The sequence below is a fragment of the Catharus ustulatus genome, chromosome 4 (assembly GCF_009819885.2).
Source record: "Catharus ustulatus isolate bCatUst1 chromosome 4, bCatUst1.pri.v2, whole genome shotgun sequence".
Taxonomy (NCBI): Eukaryota; Metazoa; Chordata; class Aves; order Passeriformes; family Turdidae; genus Catharus; species Catharus ustulatus.
The window spans coordinates 56714613-56732625 of NC_046224.1; the positions used below are offsets into that span (position 1 = coordinate 56714613).

Genomic DNA, 18013 nt, shown 5'->3' on the forward strand with positions numbered 1-18013 from the left:
CACAGAGTAAGCCAGCAGCATTCACTAGTACTGAGTTTTGGGGACAATGGGAAAAGCATTGTTTAAACTGCCTGTCTCTCACTAAGGATGATGTGGAATTGATACACTTTTTCCTGGTCACTAGAGGTTTTGAAAGACGTCAGGAAAACCATCAAGATATAATATTTAACAGACAAAAAAAACCCCACTGGGAAAAAAATCTAATCCCCACAGCTCAGAAGTATCAGTGTGACAACCAAGAACCAGCAACATACTTAACTTATACTGAGCCTGCTGAATAAAATATCAAATTTTCACTGGAATTAAGCAGGCTTTTCCTGGAATAAAGTATGCAGGTCATAATACAAAGACATAGCAAACTATAAACACTGGAAGAATACATGTAACTTGGAAAGGTACCTTATGAGTTAGTGCTAAGACTTTGTCACTGGCTCTAAATTAAAAGCTATGTAGGCCTGAATTAAAGATACTTAGACATGATCAGCTAAGTAATCAAAATGATTTACCTCCACTAGCAATGTGCTCCTCTAGGCAGAACGTGATGTAATTAAAGAAAATGCAGGAACTTTTCCTTATTAGAGAGAAAATATGGACTAGAAATTAATGATTTCACTAACCCTTGAATATCTATTCAACATTTGGACACATTTCCCCTTCCTTCCAAGAAGTCACGTGATAAACAAACCCCCTTCATTAGAGTATTTGAGTCCAAGATTTCACATCCAACATATTTCTACCTGAAATGTTTACAGCTAATACAGAAATCTTCCAGGTTTCTAATTACTATATGAATTATGGAAAGAAAACATTTTATAAATAAAAAAATCCAATTTCCCCAGATCTTATATACTTCAGTGGAGATGAGTCTGTATGCTACAGTTTTAATTTAAATACTGTCATAACTTCTGGAATTCTATAAAAGGAAATAATTTCCCCTTCAGTTCCATCACAAGTCTCCAAAAACTCCATGTAAGAATATTATCTATTAAATTTCACAAGGCATCATGTTAAGGCAAATGTATTACCTTATAAGTAAGAATTCTGCTTTTAATCAACACGACCAAATAGATTATTTCCACAAGATTACATTAACTTAATTTATTTTTAAACCAATATTTTTACCTATCTGTATTATTTCCAAGAGCAGAATAAATGCATTTGAAGGCCTTCCTTTATGTTAATCTACCACAACAAAATCAGAAATCTTTCCACTATAGCCATTAATGCCCATAACTCCACAAAAATTTAGCTTTTTCCTGTACATGCCCAAAACACATTTCTCAAAAGCATGTTTTAAATTTAGTTAACATAATGCAATACAGAAGTCTAGACCAAACATGCCATGAGCTCATCTTTTTCAGCTTTGCAGAAAAATTTCAGTTTTTTTCAGGTTTTTTTACTGCCTTTTGCCAAAATACATGGCACTAGCATCTCAGCATTTCTTCCCTGCATTAACAGAGGCTAGCTGCTTTGATTTCTCCTTGAAGTGTTTAAAAGGAAGGGGCAAGCCTCCAAAGGCAAGAGTTTAAGTTCAGATATGCGTCTGCAAGGTAGCTGCTCACAGCATTTAGCCTTCCTACCAGGAGTTGTTTCTCATTTATTAATGAGAACTCGCTCTACCCCCTTTTGAAGGGCAGAGTGGAGTTACTATCCCTATTTCACAGAAGCAGAACTGGGGTCATTTGCCTCAGCTGAAGTCCCAATCACCTCGCCACGAGCCATTTTTGCAGAGTGCTGCTCAGATTGATACCCTGCAGTGGGAGAGGCATCCTCCACAGAAAAGAGGGACTCAGCTGGGGCTGCAGTCTGGCTCAGTGCCTCCACATAATGGTCTCCCATTTCACTCCTCATGCCCTCAGGTCTGCATCTGAATTACAGGGAATATAATCCAGTTCACTTCTTTTGAACTTTGGCTGCCCCATAGCCCCCGCAAGAACAGCAGCAACAGAGCAGGCAATGAAATCATGTCTGTTTCAAGTAAATGGAACAGGTGTAATTTGGATTCCATACACAAATCCCAAGTGACTTGAGGACTTAACTTGAAAACTGGCAAAATGCTTAATTGTGTTGTTGAATTGAGATCAGGGAGAAGATAAACTGGCTCCACAGAGCCAATGAGACTTTCACCGCTGACTTCACTGGGTCAGTGTTTGACTCCAAATGAAAAGAGAAGCTTCTTCTGTAAATCAGATGATCCTTTACAGGATCTGATCTAATACTGAAAGAATTTGGAAAGGCAAACAGAAATTCAGCTCCTGGTGAACTTGTAGCTTCAAATGACAATAAAGAAAGGAGTGGCACAGGAAACTGAAACCGCATTGCACACCTGGTCTTTAGGAAAATGAAGATAACGTGGAGTACCTAACATGCTGCCAGAAGAGAAGCACCAGTAAGTCCCATCCCCAAGTGGCTGCCTTGTAACCACTGGGCACTTCTGCTCAGAAATTATCATAAAGGCTCATAAAAGTTACAGATGATTCCACCACGTACCAGGTTGCTTATTTCCCCCCTCCAATTGCATCAGTTAATAATGTTTGGGATTACACTAGTTGAAAAAAATGCATTAGCACAAAGGATTAAAACATGCTCTATGCAAAGGCAAAAATTCATATGGTCCCTGCTTTGGTATGGCATGAGGAAAACTTTACCATGATGCATTAATTTATTGAATAATACAGGTGTACTTTTTCCTGGATGCTGGCTTTTTAGCAGATTTTAACATAGATGGTGAAGCAAATGCCACCCTGTATACAGCAGTGATCTTATCTCCTAGTACTTTCTATTAGGGTTGCAACATCAACCCTTGATACAGTGAGGAGCTGACAAAAAACCCAACAGCAACCTGCAATTGCCTGTGCTGGGAAAGAGCAGCTGCACACCCTGCAACCCACTCACTGCAATATCCACCATGAACGAGTGGCCATAAAAATGGGGCAGGTAGCACTGGATTGCCTGTTGCTTTCAGCTAATTGGAAATAACCCACAGAGTGATGCTTTGGTTGATTTGTTGGTCCATATGAGGCTGTGAAAACAGCTTAAGTTGTCCAGCTATGACCCAACAGCTGAGACAGGAGCCACAGCTATCAGGGTAGCAGTGAAAGATGAGGAAAACACAGAAATTGCTCTGGTAGGAGAGGTTTGATCTGATGAGGTGAGGGCAACCCCAGCTCTGTGGGACTGTCAGTGGAGCAGGTAGCTCCTGGACAGCCCAAGAGCTTGCATTGCTGCTCTTGTCTCTGCACAGCGAAGGGCTACACAGAGGAAGAGCTGCTGCTCCTGCACGAGTACAAATTGCTCACCACTCAGAACAACTGCCTGCACTCAGACATTCTGCATTTTCAAACAATTACACTGTCTGTGGGGTTCTGAGCAGCGTTTTCATCGACATTTTGAAGAGGGGAAAAACCTGTAATTTAAGTCTTTCACTGATTCAGCTTTTTAAGTGATGCCACTTTGGAAAACTGGCCCAGAGAGTTGTATCCTGTTTATTACTCCCTTGTTATTTTATACTCTTTGCTCCCCTGAAAACAAGTTTTCCCATCTTACATAAAAGAAAAACAAAAAAAAAATCAAAAACAAACAAGCAAACAAAACTAAAAGTCAAAAGACAATAAATTGTTTTCCAATTAAATTTTTCAAGCTAAAGTAATACTATTATTAAAAATTCCCAATTTAAATGAGTTACTGCTTATAACCTTCAAATTAAAATATAAATACAAGAAATATTTTCTCCAAATATTTCTGTTTAGCTGAACACAATTAAAGAAAACATTCAACCATTTTGACATAGTTTGTATGCTTCTCTCCTGAGGCAGGGCTGCAGACAGAAGAGGAATTGTTCCATCAATCCCCAGAAGGCAAGGCCTAGCCATATAATTAGACATTGAGCAAAAGGCTTATTTCTTTTTTCTTTCTATTTATAATATCTTTTACATAAATCCTTGGGTCCTTACTTAACTTTCATTGAAAAGAAAATGCTTGACATTTTCCCCAGGTACCCAATGAGCAACACTGAATTAGGACTTGAGGCTGTGACACACATACACCCTGTCCCATCCATAAATATGCAAGTGCTACATCCATAAATATCAGTGAAAGGCTACTGCTTGAAAGGGAGATAGGAAAGTGCCTTCCAGCATAAGCCCAAACACATAGATCACCAAATCCTCTCCATTTCTTTGAGGACCTTTCACTAAATAAAACTGCATGGCACCCTCTGACTCACTGAGTTTTATAGACCAAACGGCAAAGGACAGGAAAACCCCTTTTCAAGATGTAACTTGAGAAAACTGCTACAGGCTGTTCTAAATAAAGAACATGAGTGCTTCCTAAAGCCATCATTACTAAATTGCCATCCTCCCTCAGGAAAAAGTGAAACAAAACAAAATCACACTATTTTTGTGCTGCCATAGTCATAAATGTTAGCAGAAGTCCCCCTCACCACCCCTGCAATTTTGAACCTGGAGGATGCAAGAAATGCTCAGCTCTCTCCAGATAATTTGGCAAGAAAGTCCCCACTTTTGCCATGCAGTGTCGGGGTTTGCCTTCCCTGTTCATGCCAGCTACCTGCCAGCCTGGGCTAAGAGCCCAAAAACCAAATGTTGCAAAGCAGGACAGGAGTGATCTGAGTCAAGGTGTGAGATCCAGGGACTGTGACACAGACTTAATCCAGAGTAATTCAATCCTTCTACCACAGTCTTCCTAACTGGGAAAAAAAAAAAAAAAAAAGTAGCAACCATCAATCACCTACTTTGTAGGTCATATATTTGCAAAGCCCTCAGGGAGATGAAAAGCATTATACAAACTATATGCACACATGTTAACGCTGATTAATTTTCTCTGTGCAAACATACCCTTTTTTCTTCTTCATTGCCCCTCCTCTCATTATATCAGCAGTCTCATCTGGAGGAGGAGGAACTGCTGACAGCTGAAGTATTTTCCGCAGTTGTTCTTTTGAGATTCAGAAATGCAACCACTCAACACAGCCCTGTGTTCAGCTGACTGTTTCCCTAATAGCTTTGCTCTTTCATGTGTTTCCTCATTTTCTGTTACATGAATTTAAAGCAATCTGATTTCCAAGTTAATTTGAAATGATGCAGGATCCATTAGTTGAGGGTATCATTTGCAAAATAACTCTGAGAGACAACTTTCACTCACTATACTTTCAGGTGTGCCCTCAGCAAACAAAAGCAGGGCTAGTGATGTGAATAGTCATCAGAATTTGACCTAAAAAGCATCTCTGTGTAAAGAGGCACAGGGACACAACCTAAATGCATAAAAACCTTAGAACACATGCAATAGCTCCTACACAGCCTGAGGTTTACACCGATGAGCAGCCTTTTTGTGACAGTGCCTACACCAATGACAATCAGAACATATACAGTCTTTCAAAAGACTATCTGTAAGCATTTTTCTTAGCATGTTTGGATGCACAATTTCTGAGGAATGGAATGCAAATGTTTTGTGGAATAAAACTTCTGTTTCAATTGTCACAGAGTAACCCAGGGTGAAACTGAGGACTTCTGTTTTGTCATCAGCTCCGCAAATGGCAGTTCCCATTAGATATAATAGAGGCTGGCCCCTTGCACCCAGGGCAGAATTGGGATTTCTAACCTGCAGCATCCAAGATGAAGCATCCACTTATGCTCATGCATGGAACCAACTATACTGGCACAAGTTTCCTAGAGATATTGAGGAATCTCCCTCTTAGGACATATTTAAAAGCTGTTTATAGCTGGTCTAAAGCAACTGGCTCTGCTTGCCCAGGGGATTCGGATCATACAACCTCCCAAGGTCCTTTCCAGCCTAAACCAGCTGTGATTCTGTCAAATGGGCAATAGTCTGGTGTATCTTGGATGAACGGCCTCTGACTGCCACTGCAGCCTCTGGTTTGGATGCTGTGGAGATGTCACAAGTAACACCTCAAAGTTGTCTGTGCGTAAACGCAATCGGGAGCACCCAGATGGCTGAAGTGACCATTGTTAGAGGCTGGAAGCTGAGGGGAATTTCGGAGCACTGGCTGAGGGATGGAGAAGTGGCTGAATTTTCCTTCTCCTGTTGAACAAGTGTGAATATCTCCACTCTTAGATGTGCATGCAATCAGTAGTTTATAGACAGGACCCCATGCGCATATTCCACAACTGAATCCAGGAGCCTTCTGAGACAGGAAAAGTCTCCTTTGTATTTACTGACCACCTAGTGGAGTAATGGAGTGGGAAAGCTGAACAAGAACCTAATAAAAATATGATAGGCTAACCTTCCAGCTGATGTCTTTAAGATAAAATCATTGAGGAATTTAATTTGATAATGCTACCAGGAAAAAGAGTCTTGGAGGACAATCCTCAAGAAACAACACCTCATCTCTGTATTGAACTGTGTCAAACACACCAAAAAAACTGTGTTTAAAAAGAAAAGCAAGGATTTTGAGTAGCTTTGCTCCTGCCAAGCAATCTGCTCTCAGCTGACTATAAAATCTCTTATGCTGTAACGCCAAAACTCCCAGGCAGAGAACACACTGACTCGCAATATAATGTTTGAAATACTTAAAAGCGTAGAAGCAATTATGCCTGCTTTCAGAAAATGAGCTGGTGGTCTCATTAGCAAAAAAAATTCAATTGCAATAGTTACCTCGGCATGTAAAGGACTCGCTCTGCCACCACAAATCCCACCCTGAAGAAGAGGTTGCTGGCTGGGATGAATGGGAAAACCAGGAACAACAAGCCAACCAAAACTTCTTTGTGTTCCAGTTTCTGCAATAATACAAAATTAAACAAGTATCAACTAAAAAAATCCAACTTAGTTCATCTCTAACTTTCCCCTTTCTTCCGAGGGTCACTAAAAAAGCAACTTAGATTAACATTCAGCATGTTTTTGCATTTAAAAGAAATTTCTACAAGACACTAATCTTTGATATTTATGCACTCCTGGTGCATCTAACATGCCCAGAAAGTGCACAAACACTACCCACTGTGTCTATTATTACCCTTGGTATCTTTTCCAAGGTCAGCTCTACCATATGCATGGCACAGCTATCACCTAAGATATAACTCATATTGGTACTATGTAAGTACAGAGTAGTGTGAATGTATACATTAGCATGTTTACAACAGTGTGGCTGTATGTAAATACACAAATGCATATCACATACACACAGACTGCCGTGTTCAATCCTAAATGTTTATAACAGAGAAAAAGCTGTTCAATCAGTCACATTTTGTGTAAAGAAAGCTAGCCCCGAGTGACACATTAATGCAGTCATTTTATCTCTTTCAAGGGAAGTATCTACACTTCAAATGATACTTTCACACACAAGGTCTCCACACTCATATAGAGTCAGAAAATTGAGACATGCTTTATGCTAAAATTAATGTTTTTCACTTGAGCTCAGTTAATGCCCTCCACTTGTACTCACTTTTCTGTTAGCTCACTCTTAGAGGAGAAATGGAATTACCACATGCAATTCAAACCACCTGTGATCCATGGGGCCAACACGGGCATCTGGTGATGCAGTGGCCACTCATCCTGCCATGGAGAGACCCAAGTCTCCCGAGCAAGCTAAGGTTCAGGTTTAGCTCCACCCCAGGAGGGTAAATCAGCTCTTTCTTCTCAAAGAATGACACCAGGATAGAAGTGTAGCTTTAGGGCTGTTCAATCACCCAGGCAGACATCTGTGCTCTCCTGGCTCAGATGCTGCTTCTCACTGTCTGCAGACATCACGAGAAGCTTTGTCACGCTTAGAAACAGATGCAACCAGAATCACTTAATGGTTGCAGCACTTTCTAATTGTTGTGGGTAATTTCTCAGTTTTGGAGAGCAAATTGACTTCTCTTTGCTGGAGGGAGCTACATTCAGAAATGTTGAACAAGATTTTTGAGTAGAGAAATGGAGCCCAATCAATGATGCGGGGCCAAGCGTACAAACTGCGTTGCTTTTGCACAGCTGCAGAGTGCAATGCAGTTACCACTGGTCTAGACAGGGGCTGAAAATCAGAAGTCCTGTGTTGCTATAAAGGGCTAGGAGCAGTTGAGAGAATAGCAGCAATACTTCCTTCAGGTAGAAGAAAGTAAAAGCCTTTTATTAAAGAACCAAACTGCACTTTTATAGACTAGATTGTGAAACGGAGGATTGACAGAAACTGATTGGTTTAAGGAAGACAACACCCTTTGCAAACATGTTTTTACTAAAATATCACTTTTTACACATATCCAGCAGGAGTTAATCATTTGTTATTAATTCTTTCCTATTTTCCTTCGAGCTGTCTGAGAAAATACAAGTTGCATTTTTCCATGGTTTTCACTAGTATCCACAGTCCTACTACTAAAATATATTCAGCCTATTCTATGGGAAAGACAACAAGTCTTTTCTATGGATATCAAAAGCAAGGCTACAAGTCAGGAGGTTCTGATGTCACTTTAGAGGAGCTTAACCACAGGATCACAAAAAAGTGCACGGATTTCCCCTGATTCAAAGAGGAATCAAGAGACAGAGAAAGGAACAGAATTCATGTCTCCAAACTTCTTTATCAACATGTGTTTAAGTAGCATCACAGTTATCTATGGTACTTCTACTATCCACTTTTTCAGTATCTTGGATTCACAGTTCCTAGTACCTACATGCAGTCACAACAGCATCTAAATAAAGTACATTATTCTCAGAGCTGAAGGAGACATCAACCCATAAAGATGATGATCAGAGGTGCCTGGTAATTACAACATAAAATTAACTAGAAAAAAAAAGAGATTAAAAATTTCTTTTCAACTCAACTCAACTGAATTAAAATTACAAGTTCTACCTCAACTTCAACTTTCCTCCCCACCCAGATCTGGAAATATATTCAATTTTTCTCCTGCTATTTGACTCTCCCTTCCCACTTTGTCTGACCTAATTGTGGCACCCATCCTCTGCCACCACTCTATCCCAGAGGTTTGACACCAAAGACCCAGAGGCACAAGAGGTCTAAGGGAGTGCACTGCTAGCAAATACAACATTCTCAGTCCCCAATATATGCACTTGCTCTCAAATAAATCAGCTATCAAATATTCCTCCAGTTGTCGATCATTAAACCAGTAATTGGGAAAACAACCTCTAGTTAAACATCTCTAGGAAGGACACGTTGTTAGTCAAGGCTGCAGCACTGCAGATAAGCAAAGGAAAGTGAATACTAGAAAAAGACAAATAAAAAAACTTGTACATCACATGGGAAAGGAAAATGTGGGAATTAGCTCAGCTGAAGGATTAAATGGTTCTGCATGCCCTTTTTATCCCAAGAAAAAGTCAGAACTCCATGCTAATGCCATTGAGGGCTGCCAGCTCAGTCCTCTGGGCATGGCTCAGAGACAGGAGCCCAGCACACACAAACCAGCCTCACGGAGCAGCAGAATGCTCCACAGTGTTCTTTATTTCTGAAACAAAAAATATCTGGCAGTGCCCTTTCTAAAGCATTCCATTAAGGCAGAGGTTTTTGGGAAGAGCTGGTCCTCAAAGGCCAGGCTTCAGCTGTTTTTGTGCTACGTGTGGCTGTGCCTGTGAGCCAGTCAGAGGGGTACAGGAACAGAGGGCAGCAGGATTTCCCATTCCACACAAGCCATAGGAAATTCTCTCCACTTGTTTTTCTAAATAAAACAAATCCAACCTACATTTTCCAGGCAAAGAAATAAAAAAATATATTAGGACCATTTATTTGGTTTAGCTACTTTGGTCATATGATCCCATGTGGGATAGCTGAGCTAGAGGTGTCAGAATCAGCATCTTCCAGGTGCCATGGCAGCAGTAAAAGCTTTTAAAGAGTAATAGGCAATTTTGTTTGTCTTCCTTTCTCCTTAAAATAAAATAGCTAGGACTAGAAATTATAGATCACTGCATTCTTTTTATAGAGACAATTCCTTTCCTCTTAAAGACAGTGCTTTCTTTTGGAAATACAAAGCTTGCCTTTCTGTCACTGTAGTCTCTGGTGGGGGGAAATCAACAAACACATTTGAATTAACTTTAGAATAATTTCTCTTGTCAAAGACAAACTGATTTCAAATCAAAATAGCATTTGTTATAGTAAATAGCTTAGTGGGAGGGAACAGTTTTGAAATTCACATCTAACTCATTACATTTACGTTTTCATTATATTGTAACAAAAAACCCCCAGCAATAAAACAAGAAACCAAAAAAATTATTTTAAAAAAACAACAAACTTTCTAACTTTCTTTTCACAGTGTTATCAAAGAACTGAAGAGAACTATTTCTCCCAAGGGCAATGCAAAAAAAGTGTCCCACTCTCTCAAACACAAAATCAAATAATCACTCCAAGGTCAAACATGATCAATACAGCAATAAATCTTAAAAACTGCTTCCTTAGCAATTTGGGGGAAAAGGAATAAACTCTAGAATTTACAACCAAAGAGTTCTTTCCATTTTACATACAAGATCTATTCCTGAGCCATAAGTAAGTATTTGCTGACTACCACTAAAGCACAAGTGTGGAAGTGTTACTTCTACATAACTGTCATAACTATGGACTTGCATAAGCCCACCACAAATTCCTTATTTTTCCCCTCGACAAAGCATGGTCTGAGGTGCCAGGTCCATTAAGTCTATGCTGTGCTGGCAGGACTGATGTTCACATCTCCTGGCACCTCCAAGGGCCATGGAAGGCACTGGAAAGCAGAGCTGTGAGGACAGCATTTCCCCTGGCTGGACTAAGCTGCACCTCAGGGAAGACGGCAGCTGGGCAAACAAATCCAAGTAAATTCCATGTTTATACGTGCTTGCCTGTTTGATGGGAAAGCAATCAAATGGGTTTAATTCCTTCCTTTAACAGGTTTGTTTTTGGGAATGAGTCAAGTGTCACCTCTCCACCATTTAGATCCAACAGTTCCATGGAGTAAAGACCTCCTTCCCACCAAAGCCATCAATCCCCTCTGACAGTGAGCTCTGGATGGCCCACTGCAGACAGTGAGATGTTATGCTTGGAACACCTGACTGAATGTGCAGAAAAGCTGCATCCAGGAAAGCTGGTAGTGCACAGCTGTACAAAAGCAGTGATTGCTATTACACATTTTCAAAAACTTCCAGGCCCAGGAGGTAAGTGCATTATCCATCAAAAGACTCAAAGCTGCATGACTCTCTGCAGATCACAGACAGAGGATGACACTTCTTCAGTTTACTCCTAAGATCCATCTGTACAAACCTTTAGTGCAGACTGCACACAACCCTACTTCATCTATTCCTGCTGTACCACTCTCTCATGAAGCCACAGGTGGCTCAGCAATGTGACTCCTCACCAGACTGCATCAAACCACTGGCAGCATCTCACCTGGCAAGAGGTCAGCATCTGCAAACACCCACTCGCACTTTCAACATATCAGCATTAAAGATAAAAGGGATGGTATAGAAGCATGTCAGATTCACTCTCCATTCATGCATAAGGTGATGAAAAGAAAGCATTAAGCTAATCAGGAATTAACCCTAGGGATTGATTCCTTCAAAGGAAAAAAAAAATCTCTGTGGTTGTAAAGCTCACAGAAGCACTGGGTCCAAGTCCCACCTCACTGGTGCACACACAGATGGGCCATGGCAGAGCTGTGCTATGCTCCATGTACCACCTTTAGGTCGCCAGCAGAAATCTGGATGGGACACACACATCTTTACTACTGTGACCAAACAGGAGGGCACTGTGGAGCTATGGTTATTCCACTCTGCTGCCTGTGCCACTGCTTCCAAGTGAATGATGCCAAAAGTTGGGTGTCAACAGATGGTCTGAAAATATCAAGCATTTGGTAAGCAAAAGGTAACTTACCAGCTTCAAAGCTGGCTCAGACACTGTCTTAATCAGTTTGCTTCTAGAAAAAGAGCCACAAATTCTGTAATCATTACACTTTACTAGGAGTTTTATTTTTTCATCTCATTAAAAAAAAAAAATCAGCCTCTTCAGTAGCACCAGCTACTGGAATGCAAGACTTAGTAACTCACTCATTTCCTAAAATAACTGTTTTATTCTTGGTGATCATCTAGTTTTGATAGAAATAGCCATGGATTTCTAATGCTATTTTGATAATCACTGCTGACTGCTTATTAACTATCTGACACACTGATACTATTTCAAGTACAACAGAAACTACTTTCCAGTTCACCAGTGGCAGTACCTATTCAGGAACTGGTGCACAGGCAAACCAGTCAGAACCTGAAACCAAAACCCTGGGGGAAAAAAAAAAAACCTGAAAAAAAATCCCTGAAAGCAGCACTGGCTTCCTCACCCAGAATTATCTGAAAAGAAATCCTGAAGAGACCACTCTAACAAGATCATTCCCTCTGTGTTTCCAGAGGAAACAAAGTCCTGGTCTGCACCGGTGTAACAGCACATTTTTCAGAAATGCTGAAAATGCCTAAAAACTTTACATGCATGAGAACTGTGGGTGCTCACACCTCTGGAAATCTGGCTTTCAATTATGATTAAAGCAGAAAGCAGTCCTCTCCCATTCCCATAACAGGGCACAGAAATATATCCCATAATATTTCATATTATATATTAGTATCTTAGAGTAAAATTTTTATAACCACTATTTTCTTTTTCCCTGTAGAAGTCAGCCACCCATCCATTCAGCTGTATGTTTATGGTCTTTCTCACACAGGTTTCTGAAATTCCCTTAAGATATAAGCTCATTTTCCCGATCCTTAATCTCTGCAACCTCTAATTCCACTTGACAAGCCAATTTAAGCAGGATGAAGAAGCACACAAATCTTTGAAAGAGAAGTGGAACATTCCAAAAGGAAATAGGGAAATCAACAAATTTCTCCAGGAGTTACAATAATCCTTTTGACCTTGTGGTTGCTTTTCCCTCATCCCTTGCACTCTGTGACTACAGGCTGCTTGACTAGGTGGGGAAAACAAAACAAAACAATTCAATAAAATTCAATGCACAGATTTGCAGTACATAAAAGCATGATCATGGAAAAGCAACTTGGTTCATGGTGAATTTGCTCTTGAGAAGGTAACATGGAACAAGAGGAGCCTAACAAAAAACAAAATCCACACAACAGCTTGGCACCCCAGTGTTTAACTAAGGCCAAACAGCCAAGATGAACAATCATTACCTCTCTCACCTGTAAATTTCTTGCTCCCCTTTCACCTACACCCTCCTGCTCACCACTACTACTGTGCCATTTCAAAACCTTTCAGCTCTGAGTAGGCCTTCAAATGCTAACTCAAATCAGAAGAAGAAAATGGCAGAATAAAGAGAGTAATTCAGCATTAATATGCTGAAAATGGGAGAACTACCTGCCCTGATGATAATTACCTACACCACACTGCAGGCAGTAAGAGCCCATTTGGCGAGATGCTGAATATATTCATAGTGAGCCAAATCAGAACTACTTCAAGCTGTGGTTATATTTACTCAGAGTACCACGCTCCAAACCTGTTATTTTCAAACATCTACCGAGCAAAAGAAAATCTGATGCAAAAGGTGTTTTGACAGTTCTTGTGTTTGCTTTTTAAGCCCAAAACAGCAGTAACACACAGACCAAGACAGCTTTTCCCTTTAGCTTGAGTCTGTCAGCTGGCACAGCGAGCTCCCTGGGAAGGCTTCCCTGCTCCTTCCAGCCCCACCAGGGACCCGCACGCAGCTGATCTGGTTGCAGCACTCGACAGAGCAGAAACACGGCCGGCGAGCTCAGAGTGCCTGCAAGGGGTGCCTGCCCCCTTCCTCCAGAACAAGCCACTAAACAGAGTCTTTCTGGCTTATTACTCTCTCCCTGCAGCAAATATTAACAACAGAAGCAGCACAGAAAAAATTCGCTGCTAAGGATTAAGAACATCAGTCCTGACCTTCTCTCTCTATGTGGAAAGAATTCAAGTGGCCCTCAGGAAAATGAAAGCAGGATTTATTTTAAATAGACCTTTTATGGAAATGACTGTGGTTTCCAGCTCATCAGATAGACTCCATCAATAAATAGCCTTATTCACCTTGCTGTGCCTTTGAAGCAGGTATTGTTCTGGAAGTGTTGTGGCATATAAATTTTGCTAGGCATACTTTCTAACTATGCTGGTACTACTGTAGAATATTATAAAAGGCAATTGTTCCCCAGAAAGGTCCATTAGCTGTGATTTATTAATGAAATGCCAAACCTGGGAAACGAAGCAAAGGTCTCACAAGTGCAGGGTAAAGTAAATAGCATGACAGAATACACATAATGAGTGCTAGCAAAAACAACAGAAACACGCACACAAAGTGAAGATGCAAATTCATTCCTCTCCTGGATGGTACTGAACGTTGTCAGCTAAGAAATTTACTCTGAAAGTCACTGAAGAATATTCTCAGATGATATCCACACATATAATCCCCAGATAAATGGCAATATGATGCCAATTACAGCACAAAATAAAGTCATCACAATATGGTATAAAATGCCTTGTCTTGGCTAAGAAGCACCATGCAGGGAAATTCAAAGAGGCAGCATCCCCTTTAAAATTAGATCTGAAATAAAAAACAACCAACTGTAGCATATGAAAGATCAGGATAATACATATGTCAGTCACATGCAGTGAATATAACCTGAAAACCATCACAATTTCCTGTACCATATGTAGCCACATCACACAGAACAGCCAAGTATGTTCTTTAAAAAAGTTATAGAGCACACTAGATGTATTTTTTTTAATTGATGTGAAATGATAGCAGCATCCCCCTCTTCAGACATGAGCAAACTGCTGCACATCACCATGTGCTCCTGCTGAACAAGCACAAGGTGCTGTGAACCACCAGAAGGCAACTTTATAGTGCTTTATAGGTCATCAGTATGAGGTGCAACACACTCCCTCAGACTGGCCAGGTGTAAAAGCCACTGCTTCAAGTAAGGTTTCCAGATCACCCTGTTGAATTAGCCCATTCCATACATGAGTTTTCCCTGTATCAGCCCTCCATATATCAGGTACCACAGAGGAAGTGGAATCCTATCCATCCTGTGATCTGTACACATACATTCACAGCTAAAACTACAGGACAAGCTGCTAATTAGGCAGCGACCTAAAAACGCCATGCAGAGCGGCGCTTCAAACATCTGAAGGGTCTTCCTTTCATGCTCATTGAATTATTATGACATGTCAAAGAAATAACTGTCGTCCTGATGATAATGCCAAGAATTGTCCTCCCTCCAGTTCACCAGGTGCTCCCTGTATCTTCCAGCAATGAAAGGCAGCGCCTTGGGTACCCCAGCAGCCATCTGAAGCACCAGATTTTTTTTCTGACCTTGTGAATGGTATGTTTGCTATCCACTGAGGGAATGCCTAATCCATTTCCTGGTACCTTTGTAATCCATCCAGAAGTCACATCACATCCATTCCTCATAGCCAAGGCTATCTTTGACAATGAACAATAAATGTCATTCTCTTTTCCCAGCTATTAAAATTTCTCTGGGATGCAGGCATTTTCAATAGCGCCCCCAGCCTTGGTCATATCCCCAGCACACTGAAGCAAGTGTGAGGAAGCTCACTGCAAAGAGTTGAGCAGAACAAGTCTTACTTGGGGAGCTGTTAACAGGGAGCTCTCCAGCTGATAAATGAGAGGGATTCGCACTGCGCAGGATAAACGACCCAGAGAACGGAAATTATACACAGGGAGTTAACAAAGCCATTCTTTTTAGTGACCTCCTCATTAAGTAGGTGACAGTGAGGGTGCACAAGCAGGATGAGAAGGGAGGCTTCTCTCTGCAAACAAGCTGGAGAGTTGCCTTCTCTGCTTCTGCAGTTTTCAGCACTAAATTCCCATCCACTAACAGACATATTCCAAGGAAAGAACCCATGGGTAGAAATCTCTCCACTGTTTCTTCTCCTTCTGAGGTATAACAACGTTCACAAAATGAAACAACAAAGCTTTGTGCCTTAGATGTCCTTTATCAGCACCACACATACATGCCCAACAGAGTTATTACCCTAATCACAAACGTCAACAAATTAGCCCTGTTTAAAATTCAACGACTACAAAGGCAGAAATCCAATCCATGCATTCTCTAATTAGAGCCCACACAAAATATTCTGTGAGTCTCCTGTGAGTTTGTGTTGTGGATGCACACACATCACCTCTTGCCACTGAAAATCAGTTCAATGTTCACTGGACCAATGTCTTCACTGCTGCCAAAACAATTTCTGTCATATCCATTCTCCATGCTGCAGAAAGGAAAGCAATCGTGCCACTGAGAATGAATATCAGGTTTTGTTCTGTCTTACTCCTGCAAACCTACACTCTAAAGAGAGAGGCACACAGACTGCATGCCTGTTCACTCTGCAGCCATTCCTTAGGAAATTGCAAACTATCTCTTCCAGGTTAGACCTCGCAATGAAAAAGGAGAGAAAAATGACTGCTAAGACTATTCTGTTTGCTTCAAAAAGAAAGCAGAACATCTTACACTTTATGAAATGTGAGAAATCAACTGATACATCTCGTGCTGCCTCTAAGCTCTAAAACACTAAGTAATAGCTTGTCTGGGGCTTGACTGAAGGATGGTCCTTCTTGGGGGAAGCAGTGCCCTATAAAAGGCCACTGCTGCCGCATTTGGAAAGATGTTTTCCTACAACTCTAATTCAATGAACTGTGCTTGCTGTTCATGTGCCCTGAACTTCCCTCTCCCTGTTATAAAAGGGATTGTTTGAAGTCAAATGACATAATTTATTTCCAGGAAAAGTGCTGCTTCCTGTTTTCTTTCCTCGATAATTCATATCACTCAACCCAACACAATCATCTTCATACCACTGAATGGCAGTACTGTGATTCAGAGATGGTGCTAGTTGTTAAAAATAAAATACAAAATAGCTTCAGAAATGTAGAATTTGAAAAGCAAAATATTTCAAATTATACTTCTAATTATATATATACACATGCTCCATCCTTCAAAGTGTTCAAGGCCAGGCTGGATGGGGTTCTGAGCCACCTGGTCAGGTGGAAGGTGTCCCTGCCCATGGCAGGGAGGTTGGAACTGGATGATCTTTAAGGTCCCTTCCAACCAAACCCTTCTGTGATTCTATACCAAGGGCTGAGGGAAACATGTCCAACTTGCTCCCCAGGAACCATCACCAGTTCCATGTTCACAGTGGGTTTGCTGGAGGCTGCAAGTGCCCATAAGAGCACTTTGTCAAGATGGTTCTAGTTTTACTGGATTAGATACAAAAGCAGATCACTTCAGATCCAATTTATTCAGTGTTTGAGGTTTTCAAGGATAAACACGAAGGAATCTTTAAAATTAATTTCAAAGCATCTATTAAGTAAGTAAGTGCTCAAAGAGGAAAATTCATGCTGTTTAACATGGTCAAGAGCAAAATTGAAGTTCTCACAAAAAATTGCAACTTGTAGTTTCAAATCATAGTGGTATTCATAAATCCAGACAGAATAGTTTTTTTAAAAAGTAATAAAAATATGATAAAATCTTTTTCAAGCAAACCAACAATATTCTTCCTACATATAATTCTGACAGCAGGAGAAGAAATAAAATGCAAACAAAACTTCAAAGAACATGCAATAAGATTTTTCAGAAGTCTTCAGAACTGGGCTAATGAGAATTTTATCATTAACTTCCCTGAGAACAGGATTAAGTCTAATACAAACAGTTCTGAATATCTCTAGCAGTGAGTAATGAAGGCAGGAAGAATATGAGATGATGTACAACCTGCAGGTAGAACTGGTGAATACCTAATAGGGTGTGTTCCCATATTTCCCATACAGTAGCTGTCAATGTATTATCTAAATTAATGACTCTGCAGTCTCAAACTGTTTGGTTCATTTTCTGTCTCTTATCAGGAGCACAGGGAAGACTGCCAGGCTAGACTGAAAATGTACATGACCTGCACATTTTAGCATAACATAGGTATTAAAAACCTGACACCCTTTAACTATGCTTTTCAGCCATACATACATTTAAGGAAGAGAAACTTCTGTACTGTTTCCAAAGTGACTACCAACACCTTTCCTAAAGATGCTTCCATAACTCAACTGAAAGAGAAACAGCTTGTAACTCCCTATGATCCACAAAAACCCCT

At 40.5% G+C, this 18013-nt stretch overlaps 1 protein-coding gene across 1 annotated transcript in view; it reads right to left on the reverse strand.

The window, feature by feature from the left end:
* Positions 1-18013, reverse strand: part of TMTC1 (transmembrane O-mannosyltransferase targeting cadherins 1) — a 135433-nt gene that overhangs the window by 53272 nt on the left and 64148 nt on the right. Inside the window, exon 9 of the mRNA XM_033058459.2 lies at positions 6628-6749. Within this exon, the coding sequence (XP_032914350.1) occupies positions 6628-6749 (122 nt within the window). The remainder of the gene's footprint in view (positions 1-6627; positions 6750-18013) is intronic.